Source organism: Megascapheus bottae, chromosome 11, assembly GCF_031878675.1.
Source record: "Megascapheus bottae isolate mThoBot1 chromosome 11, mThoBot2.hap1, whole genome shotgun sequence".
NCBI classification, from domain to species: Eukaryota; Metazoa; Chordata; class Mammalia; order Rodentia; family Geomyidae; genus Megascapheus; species Megascapheus bottae.
The window spans coordinates 2,043,004-2,060,821 of NC_143519.1; the positions used below are offsets into that span (position 1 = coordinate 2,043,004).

General features: G+C 50.2%; 1 protein-coding gene across 7 annotated transcripts; it reads left to right on the forward strand.

Annotated features, from left to right (window-relative positions):
• The first annotated feature begins 290 nt into the window (after nt 1-290).
• On the forward strand, nt 291-13,184 carry LOC150056676 (uncharacterized). 7 transcript variants are annotated; one of them, XM_090341678.1, is made up of 6 exons: nt 293-630; nt 4,090-4,152; nt 4,904-5,029; nt 6,002-6,127; nt 12,193-12,273; nt 13,004-13,184. In XM_090341678.1, the coding sequence occupies exons 1-6, from the start codon at nt 489-491 to the stop codon at nt 13,084-13,086; spliced, it is 621 nt and encodes a 206-aa protein (XP_090197804.1). In that variant the 5' UTR covers nt 293-488; the 3' UTR covers nt 13,087-13,184. The 7 variants fall into 7 exon arrangements, with proteins under 7 accessions (XP_090197811.1, XP_090197804.1, XP_090197805.1 ...); XM_090341679.1 differs by having other exon boundaries at nt 12,196-12,273; XM_090341682.1 differs by having other exon boundaries at nt 295-630; nt 6,002-6,088; nt 12,196-12,273.
• Nucleotides 13,185-17,818: the final 4,634 nt, after the last annotated feature.

Genomic DNA, 17,818 nt, shown 5'->3' on the forward strand with positions numbered 1-17,818 from the left:
AAGACTCAAGAGAGGGAGAAAGCTTGTCTGGGGCGAGGGCCCTGAGTCCCTGTGTTTCAAGTTCCTGGAACTGCAGAGCTGAAGCCTGAACAGCCTGAAGGCTGGGGTAAAGGTGTAGACACTCCTTACCGGAAGACCACCACCAGCCCCTCCTCCTCCCACGAGCAGAGCCTGGGCATGAATGGGCCCCATCTACAAGCTGCAGGACCCTGGCCAGTTCCTGGTGGTGATGTCACAAGCCCTGACAGAATCCACCCACAAAGCGCAGGACCCCAGCCCATTTCCCGGTCAACCACAGGTCCTGACAGTATCCCACATAGGACAGGACCCCCAGCTCACTTCCTGGCCTGATGTCACAGGCCCCTGACCACAAGGATCTCTGCACACAAGGCAGGACCCAGCTCACTTCCTGGCCTGATGTCACAGGCCCCTGACATTCCACGCGTCCAGGAGACCAGGGCTGCCCTCCTCCCTCAACTGGAGGGAGCATGGCAGCGAGCAGTGGAGCGTGGACTCTCTCCTTCCTTCTCCTGCTGTGCAGCTGGCAAGAAGTGCAGCACTGGCCGATTAAAATACAGTCAGGTAGAGTCCCAAGGAGACTGGCACATAGAAAGCAGGGGCCCAAATCAGGCAGGTGGCAACTTTCTCTGCTTTGGTTTGAACGCGTCCCCTCCAAATCTAGATGTTGAAATGGTAGTTGAGATCACCAGGCTTGGGGCTTTTCGGGTAATTGGGTCATGAGCAGTCTCCCCAGCGAGTACACAGCATTGGGTAGGATCACAGCAATGGAACGCCATGGTGGAAGAGAGAGCAGCCCTTGCCAAACACTGAGGCTGCCAGCACACTGTCCTTGCACTTCCCAGTGTACAGAACTATGAGAAGTAAATTTCCATTCATTTTCAAATTACCCAGTTTCAGGAATTTTTTTTTTTTTGGTAGTCCTGGGCTTGAGCTCAGGGCCTGAGCACTGTCCTTGGACTTTCTCAAGGCTAGAGCTCTACCACTTGAGCCACAGCACCACTTCCGGCTTTTTTCTGTGTATGTGGTACCGAGGAATCGAACCCGGGTCTTTGTGCATGCTAGGCAAGCACTTTAACCACTAGGCCACGCTCCCGGCCCCAGTTTCAGGAATTTTGTGATAGCAGCACAGATAGACTAAGAAACTGTTTCCCTGCTTGCGCAAATTCACTACCAGACACGTGTTCTTTGAGGAACAGAGAAAACTTCAAGTTATACTGCTTCTGAAGCCCTTTTCAACTCTAGAACTCCAAATAAGAGTTTTCTATACATTATGTATTTTCAACAGTTATTAGCAGATGAAACCTTCCTAATCTATCCAACAGTAGATTAAGACTGTCCGGAACCTCTACATGTCTGCTCCTGTTTCAGTAAGTTTATACATTGTGCCAACTTGATCTGTATGTATAAATGTGCACAGAAATGCACACAGCATTCACACATTCAGGCAAGGTGAGTACACAGCTATGAGCACATGGAACTCAGATATGCTATGTGCACCCTCACACAAACATACCCGTGTAATATACACGCATGCGTGCACAGCCCCTCAGAACATACCCCTGCATGCACACACACATGCACACATTTGGCAGGTGTATTTCACCAGTGTTCCCAGATGGATGTGGATGTCACACCATGTCTTGTTAATGGATGAGAGCATTGTTTTCATGTGTCCACAATGTTATCACACTAACAAGATTTACAGAAATCCTTTCTATCTGCTGACATTCCATATTTAATGGACATTCATGTGGACGCCCAGTCCATATTTAAATCCCATTTTCTCAGAAGCCCCTTAGCAGTTGGCTGGAGCCAGGAGGGCCTCCTTGGGCTCTCTCCATCCTTTGTTCCCACACAGCATGTGAGGAACTAGACGGCGGCACTGCTGACATGAGAAGACCTAGAAGCAATGGATCCTGCCCCCGTCCTGCAGGGAGCAGGGGCTCCCTCCACTTCAGCTTCCCGCAGAGGTACCAGAAGAGTCGGACCAGGTCCCCAGTCCAAGGACAGGGGTGGGCAAGTGGGTTCTGAGGACCCTCCTAGAGCTGGGCACACCACAGCCCCAGACACAACCGACCTGGCACTTTCAGGGAGGGCAGGAGGCCCCCACGGCCCAGAAATAACTAGTGAGGCTCCAGTATCCTGACTGGAGGAGCTCAGCTCCCCGTGCTTATGCTCTCGAGGCTGGGGGCGTCCAGAGCAGGCGCAGGGTCAGAACCCCACCAATGGCACCACCACCTGCCTTCCTGTGTGCAGATGCCAGCGCCTTGCTCCTGGCTGGACCCAGGAACTCTTCAGCATGTGAACGGGCTCACGGGGCGCGGCCAGCAGCCAGTCACCTCCCAGGACAGGGGAATGCCTTCCCAGCTTGAGCGGCCAGCCACGGGGAAGTTTCCACCAGCTCCGAGGGTGCCGCGTGTCGCTCACCCCACTCTGGGGTCTCCCACCTGCTGGCAGGTGCGCTGTGCGGGCTGCAGTGTTGTCCCTCACATGGAGGCGCTGGTCACGAGAGGAAGGGCAGCCGTCGCCATGGCCCTGGGGATGAAGGAAGGCTGTCCAGGGGGACTTAGCCCTCGACAGTGAACTGCACGCGGGCAGAAGGTGAGGAGGCAGACATGGACGAGAGCGCTGGGGTGTCCAGGCCACAGGCCACGCGCCATCCGCAAACTGCGACTGTCAGGAGGAGGTGACCAGAAAGCCACCGTGAAGAGGCTGCGTTGACAATGCGCACGGCCTGCGGCACGGGTGCTGTGAGCATAGAGACTCCCTGCCCAGGTTTTCGGCTGACTTGCACAACGCTTCCATTGTAATTACGGGACACACACAAATGAAAAGAATATTTTTAACAAGCGCTTGCATGGCACAGCTGTACCCATTCTTAACGATCCATTAATGTCGCTTCCAAAGAGAACTGTACTTTTGTTTGTTTCCTTTACCGAAGGTCAGCATACTGGAAGCAATTGTCATCACCACCCAGACCTTGTTCCATATTTCCTGCATTGTCTGAGCATGTGTGCAGATGAGCGCATTGGTATGCAGATTGTCCGTCATTAAGACCACTTGGGAATCAGCTGTGGCACTGGTTTGGGTAGGAACTTCAATTCTCGCAGACAGGCTCTGCGTGTTCAGCAGGGGAAGGGGTGGCAGGCCCGCCCAGTGGTCCTTCCCGGGTGACCAGGACCTGAGCCCTGGACGAAGAGACGGAGGCCGAACTGTGCCACGACCCACAGAGGCCACAACCTCCGATAACGAAAAGCCACGGTGTCAGAAGGGGAGTCTTGGAGGGAATGCCGAGCAGGACTGGCGCTTGGAGTCACCTGCTCCTGGCTGCTCGGCGGGGCGCTTCCTGTCCACCAGGGAGGGGAGGTCAGATGGCTCTGGACCCTTCCGCTCGCCCAGGGGACTCCGCTTCTTGGCTGCAGATGGCACAGCCCGGAAGTGCCTGCTCACGGAAGCGGCAGCAGGAGGAAGGGGTTGGCTTCTGAGTTCTCTGCCCCCCAGTACCCACCGCAGCGTGAGTCGGCGCCAGCCACCAGGCAGTTCAAGCAGCCAAGAACAAGAGGGGAATACTGAAGAGGCGCTTAGCGAAAATGAACACGATTGGCTGGCAAGAGCCGTAGGCAGAGGCTGAGCACAGAGTTCCTGTTTCCGTTGGGCCGGGCTTTGGGTGGCTCAGGGTGGACCCCAAAGTGTGATGGTGGCCGCCCACAGCTCTCAAAGGAGACAAACGTACTTACTCACAAAGGAAACGTGCCCCCCTTCCTCTGCTCCACCAACCCGCCCAGCAGCCCAGTCATCCTTGGACCGAGCTGTTTTCTCACCATCTGGGGGTGATGCCGGGTAGGAGGCAGGTCCCACCCAGGGCAAGTCCTGTCCTGGGACACAGGAAAAACCCCATCCCAGACAAGTTTTCCATGCTTTCTCTTAGTAACTCTGGGCAGGCCGGGGACTCTACAAAAGGCTGATGCCCTGGAGCCGACTGGTGGGTACCTGCAAATATCCATTTGCAGAGAGGAAGGAAAGATTCAGTGGAAAGTATTGAAGCCTATGTTTCTCTTTCCCCTGCAGAGTCAAGTTCTGTACTACCACCAAAGCTGAAAAGTTTGGATGATGATGTGGCCACAGTCTTTGGTAAGAAGTGCCTATCACCAACATCTGGTCACCATGAGAGGGGGTTGCTCACTATCCCTGGGATGTTTCTAAATAACCTGTGAGCTGCTGTAGACGTAGGAGTGAGCAGATTTGCTGTGAGGCCAGAAGTTCATCACTCTGGGCTCTGACAGCACGGGCAGGAGAGAGAAGCCTGGACCTGTCTGGAGCCGAGCTTTTCCGCGCTGCTCTCCCTGGGGAGGGATGCTGAGACGGGGTTGAGAGGTAGGGATTAAGTCACCGCTCCATCCCTGGGACAAAATCCCTCAAGTAACTAACTCACAAGAGAAAAGATTCATTTTGGCGCATAGTGTTAAGGGGCACCAGTTCGTGACCAGTTGATGGAAGAATGTGCAGCTCAAAGCTCTCAATTAGGGGCCAAAAGAAAGAGAAAAGCCAGAGTCCCAGAACCCCCTCACAGACCTAGAGACTTCCTGCTAGGCCCCACCCCTTAAAGGTTCCCGCACTTGCAGTAACCCCACCCGATGACCAAGCCCCCCATGGTAACACAAGGGCCTTGGAGACGTCAGCAGGTAGCCGTGCCCAGGAATGTCCCGGGGGTCTAGGAGCCGGCGTCTGCCCTCTCCGATGAGGCTCTCTCTGGAGTCAGGCTCGGTCCTACGCGTTCAGCTTTCTGTCTTCCTGCTCACAGCCTGAGGTTCAGACTACACACGTGGCATCAACCCCACATGTCAGTCCTGTCTCTAACATGTCCTTGTCTGTTTTTCCCCAGATGAGATTCTAGTCCAAGAGCTTTTGGACCCAAACAAATCCGTATCACTTGAAAGACAAAAACCACTGACACCACAACCACCACCACAACCACCACCACAACCACCACAACCACCACAGAAAAAAAGCAAGTATATCCCCTTTTTCACCTATAGAACTGTCCATGTTTCTAGACTTATGCTGTCTGGGCATCCACCAGGAGCAGCCGTGGCCGAGGCGGGTGGAGGTGTGAAAGAAGCCACCCCCAGGCCACCGGCAGGTCCTCTGGAGACTGAGGAAGTCATTCCTCGGGGCAGGGGTGGCGTCCCTTCCCTTTGGGATGATCTCTGAGTGTGCACTGCTGTATGGTCTTCTCCTCGCCATGCAAATGCGGCTGAGCGGTGGCCGGAACGTGAGGCGCCCGGGAAGGTCTTGGAATGGGCCACCGTGGGGTAGATGAGCAGACCCCGGCCCGCGTTCACGGGCAGCAGCTTCTGAAAGGGCAGGGCAGGTCTGTTACCTAATGGGGCAGGCGGTAAACCAGCCAGGCATGGTGGCTCACACCTGTAATCCTAGCTACTCTGCCGTTCAGAGCCAGCCCGGGCGGGAAAGTCCATGAGCCTTTTAACTCTAACTAATCACACTGGGGCTCAAATGGTAAAGTACTCGCCTTGAGCAAAAGGAGCTTAAGGACAGCCAGGCCCAGAGTTCAAGGCCCAGGACTGACCAAAAAAAAAAAAGAGAGCTAAACCAAGGTTGAGCACATGATTGCCCCAGGCCACAAAGTGAGCAGAAATAAGGAAGTGCAGCTTTCTATTGTCAAAACTGTGCACTGGGAGTGAAATAGTACACAAGGGTCAGAGAGGACAGAAGGACAGCCGTGGCTGCGGAGATGGGTGTATCAGAATGCTGGAACACTCCGTGAACACGCAGCCGGCAGTGGGGCCAGCATCTGCTTGGAGTTTGTGTTCAGATAGGAACATTCATTTCTGGACTTTGTTCACCTGACACCTGCTACAATTCCAAACCAATGTTTTAAAATAAACCATGCATCACAAATGTTCACAAGAGTGTAACCAAGACAACTTTCCCCCATTCTTTTCCATGTTCTTCATCAAAGTCCTTAAAGAGGTTTATGATACTAATCTTAAGAAAAAACCGGAGAAGCAACTCACACCTGGGAATGTGAACAGACTTTCCTTTGATGGTGAATATGACCCACCAATCCCCCGGCTGGATTCAGAAGGTGCCTGGGGAGACTGAGTCAGAGAGGTGCAGGCGGGTCCTGGTCGTCAGCGAAGGGGGGAGCTGGGGATTATGGCAGCCCTACCATGTTAGGCTCCAGCCCTTACATGAGCCCTTGGAGCATTTAGCAGGAAGAGGCCGTGGACAGGCAGATGCCACGAGGAAAAGGAAGGGGCTGCCACACCCTTCCTCTTGGATGCACACCTGTCATCTCTCCTTCCTGTGGTGAGGTGGCAGAGAGCCAGAGGAGCCCCAGGGGACCCCAGGAACCAAAAGGCCTCCCTCTGGGAACAGCCGTGGGCAAAGGCTCAGAAAGGACACGGGACTCCAGGGATGGTAGAGCCCCACGCCCTAAGATTGCTTCAGAATAGGGGCCTGCAGCACATCGGGCAACGCGTAGAACATGCAGGACCTTCTCTAGTGCGCAGGACAAATGCATAGGACACCTGTACTTGGTAGCCTCAGGTGTGGGAGAAGGGGATTTTATTGATGCCCCCTGCCCTGAGTTCTGAGGGTCCAGGAATCTGCACTTCAGTGCATTCCCAAAAAGGTTTCTCCATTGAGCACCTCTGGTGTGCAGAAGGAGAGAGGTCATTATTTCAGGGCTTCAACAAGAAAAATATTCTATTTAAATTTACGTTGTTTCACACAGTGACCCAAGCAAACAGCCTGGTGGCTCTAGATTAGACTTAGCTGGTAGAGGTCCTTCTAACATCTATCATAGCCATCAGGGCTGCTGGTGAGAGTGAGCTGAGGACACTTGCAGTGGGTCCAGGGTCCTCAGGGAAGGGCACTGCAGGAAAGGTAAACCACCATCTATGCTAGGACTGAGAACACTGCTGGGAGGGATTGAGGCAGGTGAGGGAGAATTGAGACAAGCCAGCTGGGCCCGGGAGCCAGCTCCACCCTCAAAAAACCAGTGTGCTGGATGGCTGGGAACCAGTCCCGTATACGAAAAGGACTGGAGCCAGGAGGGTGGCCTCGCGGTAGAGTGTTCACCTAGCATGCATGAAGACCCAGGTTCGATTGCTCGGTACCACATACATAGAAAAAGCCGGAAGTGGTGCTGTGGCTCAAGTGGTAGTAGAGTACTAGCCTTGAGAAAGCCCAAGGACAGTGCTCAGGCCTGAGTTCAAGACCCAGGACTAGCAAAAAAAATAAAGAAAGAAAGAGAAAAAGAAAAAGGAAGGATAGTAGACTCCTATGCATTGTTCACGTATCTTCTGGACAGTAACGAGGCCTGCTCTACGGCTACTGTATGAGATCCTCTGCTACCAAGTAGATATCAGGCTACAGGGACATGATTCACTGAAACCCAACACCCAGGCCACCTTTTAACATAAATGAGCTCCTTGGTCCAAGTATTTTGTACAAAGAAATAAAAATATATTGTAAGTTTGTAGCAGAGAAAGTGAAATCAGACTAGGTCCTGAGGGAAAATAGAGACTATTATGAAACCCCCGAAATTTGGGTAATATTTGGGAAAGGGGTGGGGGAGAGGGAGATTGTGGAGGGGAGAGTCTTCAGACTACCTAGTACAGAACGCTGTGTAGACCCTGCACTGATGCATCGATACTTTAAGAGGCCAGGAGAGCCAGAATTATGCTCAGGATGTGCTCTTGTCCTGGGTTGTTACTGGCTCCAGCAGACAGAGCAGGAAAGATACATCTATGTTCAGATCAGTCTGATGCCACAACCTCCTGTGCAGAACTTAAAGTGAGTACCTTTGATTCTGATCCTGCAGCCTTGGCTCATTAGATACATCCTTTCTCTTGTTCTTTTAACTGGTAGAAGCCTGGATTTTATGCACTCATTCAGTCTAGAGGACACAGGAAGTGGTTTCAGAACTATGGTACAAATACCTCTGTAAAAATAAGTTTATTTATTAGAGCATACAATTTGCATACACTAGTTTGCTTTCCATCTTACTGTGCAAAATCAAATTCTATTTTTCAGAGTTCTTTTTCACCTTCTCCCATGTGATTATTCCATTTACATCTAATATTCCTTAGAGGCTTCTGTTCCACTTTGGGTCACCTTCCATCCTACTTGTGTTGGCTTGTTTATTTCAGAGTATAAGAAACATTTCCCTGGTTCTAATACTAAAAGCAATGTTCCTCTACTATTCTACCCGAATCTTATAGGTCTAATTTATCTTTTGTATTTACTTGGGCTTGGTTGAGCCAGATCTGTGTGTATTTTGTTTGTTTTCATTGGTTGTGAGGCTTGAACTCAGGGCCGGGGCTCTGTTTCTGTGCTTTTTCACTCAAGGCTAGTGCTCTGTCATTTTGAGCCACATCTCCAGTTTTGGCTTTCTGGAGGTTAATTGCAGATATGAGTTTCAGGGGGACTTTTCTGCCTGGGCTGGCTTTAAATCATGATCACCATGTCTCAGCCTCTGGAGTAGCTAGGATTACAGGTGTGACCCACCAGTGTCTGGCAATGTGTATTTTCTTACACCTTCTTTCTTACCTGAAAGGCATCATTTTAGATATTTTGTACCTTCTTTTTTAATAAACCTGCAATTATATGTTGTAAATCCATAGTAATTATAGAAATCGCCATTGTTTGCTTTTATGATTGCATAACTTCCTGCTGTGGAGAGCATCCTACAGGGTTATTCAATCACTCTCCTATACACTTGGTAAATTTCCAGTACTTTACAATTACAAGCAATGCCCTAGTGGATACTTTACTCATACTATGTTCATATTGTTAGAGGTGTATTTTCAGAGTATATTTCCATATATGCATTGCTGAGTTAAAATGTAAGCATGTACACGGTTATACTCAGGTCACTGCCTTTCCCTGAAGGAGGCTCAGATATCTGCATTTCCATTAACATGGCCTGACCCTATCAAACCCCAAGCTCTTGCTACAGAATACATCTTTTGTCTGGGAGTTTGGCCTAGTGGTAGCGTGCTTGCCTAGTATGCACGAAAACCCAGGTTCAATTCCTTGGTACCACATATATAGAAAAAAGCCAGGAGTGGTGGTGCTATGGCTCAAGTGGTAGAGTTCTAGCCTTGAGCAAGTCCAAGGACAGTGCTCAGGCCCAGAACTGGCAAAAAACAAAAAACAAAAAAACAAAAACAGAGTACATCCTTCATACATTTGAAGATGAGAAATGGCATTTCAGTGTAAGTCAATGGAAGCATTTTTCATGTATATGGATCGTTTGTATATGTCTGTGAAGTGTCCACTGGCATGTCTGTCTTTCTTTCACAACTCTTACTTTTGGAGAATTTTCATGCAGGAAGGAAGATGATGTGTATTTTCTTTGATATATGGTGCAAATATATTTCCTAGTTAATTGCCTTCTGACATGGCCTTAGAATTTATAAATACAAGGTGGGGACTTGAGATCTGGGTTAGTCCTGTCTGCATACTCTGGTGAAGCAGAGGAATGTAGTCTGGAATCTTGGCATGGATATTGCTGAGACACATGGTAGAAACCTGAGCAAACTGTCACCTAACAAGAGCCCTTCCAAGGACAGCTGTGGGTGATAGCACGCCATAGTGAGAGGAAGTCATGGGAAGAGAAAGTGGGTGACTCTCAGAAATGGAACAGCTCTAGGATGATTAGGACAAGTGTACCTCAGGGGCTCTGCTTCCATCTGGAGCATTAAAAAAGAAAAAAGAAGACGAAGAAGAAAAGAGCTGGGCACAGTACATCATGACTGTAATCCTAGTTACTCAGGAGTCTGAGATCAGAGGATCGTGGTTCAAAGCCAGCCTGGGCACAAAAGTCTGAGAGACTCTTATCTCCAGTGACCCACCAGAAAACCAGAAGTAGCGCTGTGGTTCAAAGTGGTAGAGCCCTAGCCTTGAGCTGAAGAGCTCAGGGATAATGGCCAGGCTGAGTTCAAGCCCCACGAGTGACCAAAAACCAAACCAAAACCAACAACAAAACAAACAAACAAAAAAACTGTTCACATCCTGTCTGAAAATGAAACACATACACAAAGGCCCTTGGCTTCTTGAACTCCGAGAGAGGTGAATTCCCACAGGGGAATTTCTTTCCCAAGAAAGATGGAGACCGCCCCACCTGTGGCAGAGCTAAGAAGAAAGCCAGTGACTGGGTAGTGGGTGGGAAGACACCAGCAGGGTCTTGGCTAATTCTGAAAAGCCATGTACAGGTGGGCATATCAGCAGTGACTAGCTAAACATTCCCCAGCCTTCTGGGGAAACTGAGGAAAAGGGGCCAGAGACCAGAGAAGGTGCTGCCCCAAGGGCTTTCACAGGAGGTGACAGCTGTTCTGGAGGCCAAGCAAAACCTGGTGGGCCACCAAGATTCTTCTATCCTGGGGGAGGAGTAGAAAATCTCATATTCCAAGACACGGACCAACATACAATTTCCCTCCTTTCCTCCCTCCCTCCACATGGTTGGCATTTGACTTTAGAACACTGTGCTTGCCAGGCAGGCGGGCATTCTACCAGCTGAGCCATGCCTCCAGCACCCTGGAACTTCCCTATGTAAACAATCATAACTAAAAATGAATCCAGTTCTACTTCTTCCTTTCTGACGTGTGTGACATGTGCTTTTTATTTCCCGCATCACTGCATGGGCCAGGACCCCTGGTAAATTATGAACTGCAGGTGAGTTTCACTCACTTTCGGCAAACTTCATTCCCACCTCACTAGGAAACAAATTTGAACATGTTGCTCTTTGTTGGCTGGAAGTTTCTTGTGGATGCACTTGATTAGTTTGAGAATGTTCTTACAGTCTACCCTATGTCGTTGAGAATTTTTTTTTTTTTTTTTGCCAGTCCTGGATTTGGGCTCAGGGCCTGGGCGCTGTCTTTGGGCTTTCTCAAGGCTCGAGCTCTACCACTTGAGATACAGCACCACTTCTGGCTTTTTTTCTATGTATCTGGTAATGAGGAATCAAACCTGGGTCTTTGTGCATGCTAGGCAAGCACTCTACCACTAGGCCAAACTCCTAGCCCTAGTCATTGAGAATTTTGATAGGGAACCTTATCGAAAGCTTCTTTTTTTTCAGCGAGTACACTGAAATTACTATGAAGTGGTAAAGTGTTACATAAAAATGGTGAAAAAATCATTTTTTTAATAAAATGCAAATCAAATCTTGCATCTTTGTACTAAGCACCACTTTCTTATGATCTGTCCTTCAGTTTTGTTTGTATTTGCTAAGTATTTTTGCATCCAGATTCAAATGCTTGCTAAAGATCAGACCGGTTTAGTCTCAAACCCAAGACCACCTGGTGGGTCCCCCCTTACTCCCTCAATCTGCATCTCCAGTAGCTTCCCAAGGGCTTCTGCTTGTGAAGACATCTATGGTCTGCTCTCTACCCAGCATGCTCAGAGAAGCTCAGATACCACTGACAGCCAGCAAATCCTTGTGTGCCTGCCCTCATAGGCGGGGTGTCTCAGCTGGATCACCATTTAGCACATAGCACAACAGATGCCAGCACAATGCTTGACAGACTCTTGGTCCTTCTTGTTCAGAGTTTACCGAGCTCTATAACTATAACTGACTTCCAACTATAAAAAACTGGGGACTTCACAATTGTGTCTCTGTGAAAATTAGGAGACAAGTTTTTAAAGGAATGAATCTCTAAGGAGAAAGTTCAGCCCAGAGATAACTAAAAACTTGCTCATTTTGTTTTCTGAACCAGGTGAAATGTACAATGTGCTTTCTTCTTTTCCTGACTTTTTTTTACGTTATCTTTATATTTGGTCTTAATGGTACCTGTCCTATTCTAATAACTGTTCATAGCATGGCCTCAGAAGGTAGAAGTAAAAGGGGGCAGTGGTGACCCATGATGGACCTGCAGGAGAATGCACAGAATTTGTGTACTCTCTTTTCTGAGACCCAGGCTCAGCATTCCCAGAATTTCTGAATTGATGGGAAGTTAAAAACAAAACCAGTTACTAGGAATATAAAAGGACAAATATTTGTTGAAGAAAAGAAAAAGAATATAAAAGGACACAGGAACTTGGAAGATCGTCTACAGGGCAGGGTCGAGGGCTAGATTGCCTGGTTAATTTAAAAACTAAGGTTTGTCTGTCAAATCTTGATTATTCTCCTTGATTTTTCCTCAGAAGAAGAAAAAGAAATACTTTTTCAGATTAAAAGCCTTACAGCTCTGGAGAAAATCATTGACAGTCTCCGAAGAGCTATAGGTAAGCAGAGCTTCTGTTCCTGTTGATGGGTGGATGGTGGGCCCCTGGCCTGGGAGTCCTTCCTGGGCCACGGAGGAGGAACAGCTTCTCTCTCAGCTCTGGGCCTCTTCTGAGCAGCCCTAGGAGAGAGAGCACTCAGCCCCACAGCTCCATACTGGTTGCTGGTCTGGCACCTAAGCGATGTGAAACTCAAGGGATCAGTGCTCTATCTCTTCCACGCCCCGGGCACTCCCCACCTCCTGCTCTCTTCCCAGCCACCCGGGGCTCTCCAGGGAACTGACACAACACTCTCTCTCACTGGGCCCCTGAAAGGCCTACTCAACTGCAGGAAGTGGGGCTGGGGCTAAGAGCACAGGCTCTGGAGTAGGCATGACCTGAGTTCAGATCCCACGTGGGCCTATACAAGGGCCTGGGAGCCACCTGTGACCACACCCAGGTCCTGAGCCTGAGCGTCTGGATCCCCAGGGGGCGTCCTAGCCCCATGCTGGGCACTGAGAGATGGTGTAAGCAGAGTCGGGCACATGGGAGGGTCACCTGCCAGACCTGGGGGAGGCCACACCTGGTACAGCAGATGGTGGGGGAGGTCAGGGATGCCCAAAGAGCACCCCTCGCATGCCTGTCAATCATGTCAGTCCACTGGCGAAAGGGAACCATGAAGTCTGACACGCAGAAAGAAGCATCAATCCATGACACAGCTATACTTTCTCAGGAAAATCTTTGTTCCATGCAGGAAGTCATCTGAAGAACACTCGAAAGCTGCACAAAATCATGTTGAAAGCCCGAGCCAACAGGGGGAAATTGAGCCTAGACTGAGCTACAGGACCACCTTTGGGTGAGAACCATGTGGGTTGCTAACCACCCTGTGTAAATTACATTTATGCGTGCCAAATAAAATTACCGTATTTAAATATCCAGTTACCAATACATGAGCTTTCCCCCCCCCTTAAGCAAACAGAAAAGAATTGAAAACCCAATTGAAGCTGGGCATAGTAGCCCTTTAATCCCAGCAAACAGGAAACTTTAGGAAGGAGGTCCAAAAGGCTAGCCCCTGGCAAAAGTACAGGGATCTGTACTAGGAGAAGCAGAGCACTCAGCCCCACAGCTCCATAGTGGTTGCTGGTGAAATTCAAGGGAAGGGGAGGGAAGGGGTCAGTGCTCTATCTCTTCCACACCCCAGGCTCGGTGGCTCAGGTCTGTAATCCTAGCTACACAGGAGGCTGAGATCTGAGGATTGTGGTTCAAAGCCAGACTGGGCACTAAAGTTTGTGAGACTCTTACCTCCAATTAACCACTAGAAAACTGAAAGTAGGGCTGTGGCTTAAGGGGTAGGGCGGTAGCCTTGAGCTGAGGACTTCAGGGACAACAACCAGGTTCAGAGTCCAAGCCCCACAACCGCCAAAAAAAAAAAAAGTCCAAGGATCTATCTCAAAAAATAAAATCAAAAGAGCTGGGGGCGTGGCTAAAGTATGAGAGCACCTCCCAATCAAGTGCAAGGTCCTGAGCTCAAACCATAGTATTGCCACAGAGGAAAAGGAAATCTAGCACTTGGGAGTGTGGCCTAGTGGTAGAGTGCTTGTCTAGAATGCACAAAGCCCTGGGTTCAATTCCTCAGTACCATATACACAGAAAAAACCGGAACTGGTGCTGTGGCTCCAGTGGTAGAGCTCGAACTTTGAGAAAGCCCAGGGACAATGCCCAGGCCCAAGGTCAAGCCCCAGGACTGGGGGGAAAAAAAAAGTTACACGCTGATCCCTGCTGTACTTGGAAAATGAAGAGGAAGGGATCCCTTTTCATTTAAGAAGCAATGGGTTAGGGGATCAAGTCCCCAAAGGAGAGAATGCCAGAGAATCAGCAGCCCCAGGATGTCAAAGGCAGAGCCCAGGAAAGGCCACATGGCAGTACAGAGGAACTAAGAGGGGACAAGGGACATGACAGCTGACTCACACCCAGAGTGAGTCTCCATTTCACAAACAAAACCCCTGGAGGCCATTACCATTGTAGTTAGCCTCCAAGAAAACAAAACAAAAACTGAGAGCAATACCTAACAACAGGGAGAACTGGTCACATGTTTCTAGAAACAGAAGTGCAAATGGATAAGGGCATTCTGGAGAATGGTTAGTAACCTATGGCTTCGTGAAGTAAAAGTCCATTTCATTTCACCACATCTTGACAGAGTTCATTTTACCTACACGGGGTAAGTGCTGTCCACTTCAGTGAATGAGGAAACTAAGCTAGAGAGGCCAAATGACTCTTTCCAGCAAAGGGACAAGACAATAACGTTACAGAGACAGGAAAAGCTCGACATGACGGGTCATGAGCTACCCTGGCCGTGTGCCCCAACACCTCTTGCCGTTGCCTGAGCTGTGCTGTTTCATTTGCCCCTGTCCCACGTCGGGATGCCTCTCTGGATGCCCAATGACCACTTGTAGAGACTGCTCCTAGTTTTATAAGCACCAGGAAGGGTGGTGAAAGGTTCTAGAACACAGTCAAGCATTTGTCTTCCTGGAGGACAGCACTCTGACAGCCACTGGCTCAGTGTCACCACTGAGTGACGGCCAAGGGTCACTTCAACTCCTGAGAAGGCAAAGCTTTCTTTTCCTAGACTCTTGTTTCTGTACTCATGCAATAAACGTATTTACAACTTCTCAGGAAGGCTGAGCAAGGTACACTGGGGACCACGGTTGAATTGGCTTGTGGCCAGGTAACAGCCTCTGCTCAAAAGCTAAGCACCCCCATCCAAGCCTCTAGTGGTGACTGACCTGAGGACTTCCTGGCACACTCTATGGGCTCTGTGCATGTGCAGACCAAGGTGTGGGAGGTCAAGTCCCTGTCCCAGGTGGAGTCAATGAAGCATCTTTTAATAACAATGCCCTGCTAGGAGCTTTTCTCTATGGCAATGACAGGGGATTAATGAATCCGCGGGAAACATCTGACCGCTAAATTAAAAATCCAGGGTGTTGGGAAGCCACCAGCATGTCAACTCACCCCAGAGACCACTCCCAGCCACTCCCAGCTGGCTCTGTCCTTAGTCAGCAGGCACATGCCATGGTCTGGATGTCTGCCCCCAAAGTCCATGCGTTAAAGGCTTGGTCCCCAGGGTGGCACTGTTTCAGGAAAGTCCCTAGGTTATTAGAGGCGTGGAGACTGGCACCTGCCTCCATTCCCACCAGGCAAGCAGTCTCTTCTAGTACACACTCCTTCAACGGCCAGGCCCAGCGCTCATCCCGCACTGGAACTTCCAGAACACCTGTGCCAATCACTGTTTCAGTAAGACAAAACCAAGATACAAAGGGCAAACTTCAGCATGGGAGCTCACTAAAGTTTGCCCTGGCCAGCTTCCAACCAGGAGCCTCTACTCTCCACCCACTGGACAGTTGGACCACAAGTCCAGTCCTGGGCTTGAGCTCAGGGCCTTGAACTTTCTCAAGGCTAGAGCTCTACCACCTGAGCCTCAGCACCACTTTGGCTTTTTTTCCTATGTATGCGGTATCAAAGAATTGAACCTGGGTCTTCATGCATGCTAGGCAAGCACTCTACCACTAGGCCAAACTCCCCGCCTAGAAATTTTATCTTTATAGTTGAGATCTCTGATCTATACGTCCCCCTTTCTGTAAAGGAGCTGTCAACTGCTTCGAATTTATATTGTACAGCAAGTGTAAACAATACAAAATACAGCTGGGTGCTATCCTGGGCTCTAGGGATAAGGTAATTACAGAAGCAGAAAGGCTCCGGGGCTTACAGAGAGAAGCACCTAGTTCCTCTTATAGGAGGCAACAGAGCAACTATCTGGCAGTTTACTAATCAGCCAGGTCTGAGAAAAGAGATGCTGCCTCAGGCACACCTGCTTAGGGAAGACACTTTTTGAGAGCGGGATTCTGGGGATGAGCTCAAAGCCTAGCAAGTGGTCTATCACTGAGCTATCCCTCCAGTCCCAGGCAAGACCTTCCTTATTTTTATTTTGTATTTCTTAGGGAGGCTTTCATGATTGAAACTAACATTTACTTGTCCAGCTTTTACATTGTTTCATTTGGGGATAACAGGAAATAAGAAAACAGATATAACTGCCTCCCTAGAGAGGGAGTTGTCATTGGTAAAAGGGAAGTGTACCCAGGGACCAAAGGCGCTCCCTGGGCCTGAGAGGCAGGTGGGCCACTGGGCCAGGAGGAGCACGCTCTCCTGAGTCTGTCACAAGATCACACAGAACAGCTTGGTCAACACTCTTTTTTCCCCCTAGCAGTTCCAGATGCTGAGCTAGGGATACTGGCAGGTCAGCGAGAGAGCAGCATCGCTCTTGGCCTCTGTGGCTAGACCATCACCCGACATTGGGCAAAGCTGGAGGTGTCACTGAATGTGCTCCCCAGCTCCAGAGCTGCCCCACCGCGCTCTCCCCATCCCCGTCACTTCTTGATCCTCTGTCCTCAGAGGTCTACTCTCCTTCCCAGCTTTACCTCCTCCGGGACACACCGGTACTATCTGCCCCACAGGTAACCTCTGCCTTGTCTGAGCCCTGCCCCCAGCACATGACTGAAAGGCTATGAGTTTGTTTGGTGTTTCACTCCGGTTGAGAGGTGGACAAAACACTGGTGATCCAATAGAATACTGGCAGTTGAGAGTACTCACAGATTCAAGGTCTCCATCACCCTCTCACGAGGCATAGCTATCAACGCACACATGCACGCATGCACACGCACGCGCACACGCCCACACATACATGCACGCATGCACACGCACACACACGCACGCATGCACACACGCACACATGCACACGCACGCACACACGCGCACGCACACGCACGCATGCACACACGCTGATCTGTCGCGCACATCTATATAAATACATGCCACAAATAATCACAACCAACCGAAAGAAATCTCAAGGATGTACGCTAAGTAACATCATAACGCTGTGACATACAGTATTTTGCTAGTTCTTAAAACTCCTTATATAAAACGCAATTCATGGGCCGGGAGTTTGGCCTAGTGGTTAAAGTGCTTGCCTAGCATGCACGAAGACCTGGGTTCGATTCCTCAGTACCACATACATAGAAAAAAGCCAGAAGTGGTGCTGAGGCTCAAGTGGTAGAGCTCTAGCCTTGAGGAAGTCCAAGGACAGTGCTCAAGCCCAGGACTGGCAAAAAAAAAATATTAAAAATTAATAAAGCATTTTTTAAAAAGAAGAAACAAATGCCACCCCTTAGCTTGACCGGGGACGGGCGCTCCTGGGACTTGGCGGCGCCTGGATTCCGCTTGCCAGGGTGGGTGCCCTCTGGTCCCTCACAGTTCGGGTAAGCAGTGGGGCCTGTGGAGCCCCAGCGGGCCCTGGACGTCGCTAACTCCATCCGGGTCCACGCGTGCGCCCAGGGCAGGAGCTGCGAGCGGGACGCGGGCGGGCGGGCGTCGGCGTCGCGGGCGTTCTCCCTGGGGCGCCGGATCGAAGCCGGCGCGGCAGGGAAGCGGGGCCGGCCGCGAGCCTCCAGGAAACCCCAGCAGGCCCACGTGCAGAGCGGGCGCCGCGGCCCGCGAGGACTCCGGGCAGACCCCACGC

Coding starts and splice junctions, on each gene's coding strand:
- LOC150056676 (XM_090341678.1), top strand. CDS start 489: ATGGCAGCGAGCAGTGGAGCGTGGACTCTCTCCTTCCTTCTCCTGCTG. Junction 4,153..4,903: donor TGATGTGGCCACAGTCTTTG/GTAAGAAGTGCC, acceptor GTTTTTCCCCAG/ATGAGATTCTAGTCCAAGAG. Junction 6,128..12,192: donor CCCCCGGCTGGATTCAGAAG/GTGCCTGGGGAG, acceptor ATTTTTCCTCAG/AAGAAGAAAAAGAAATACTT.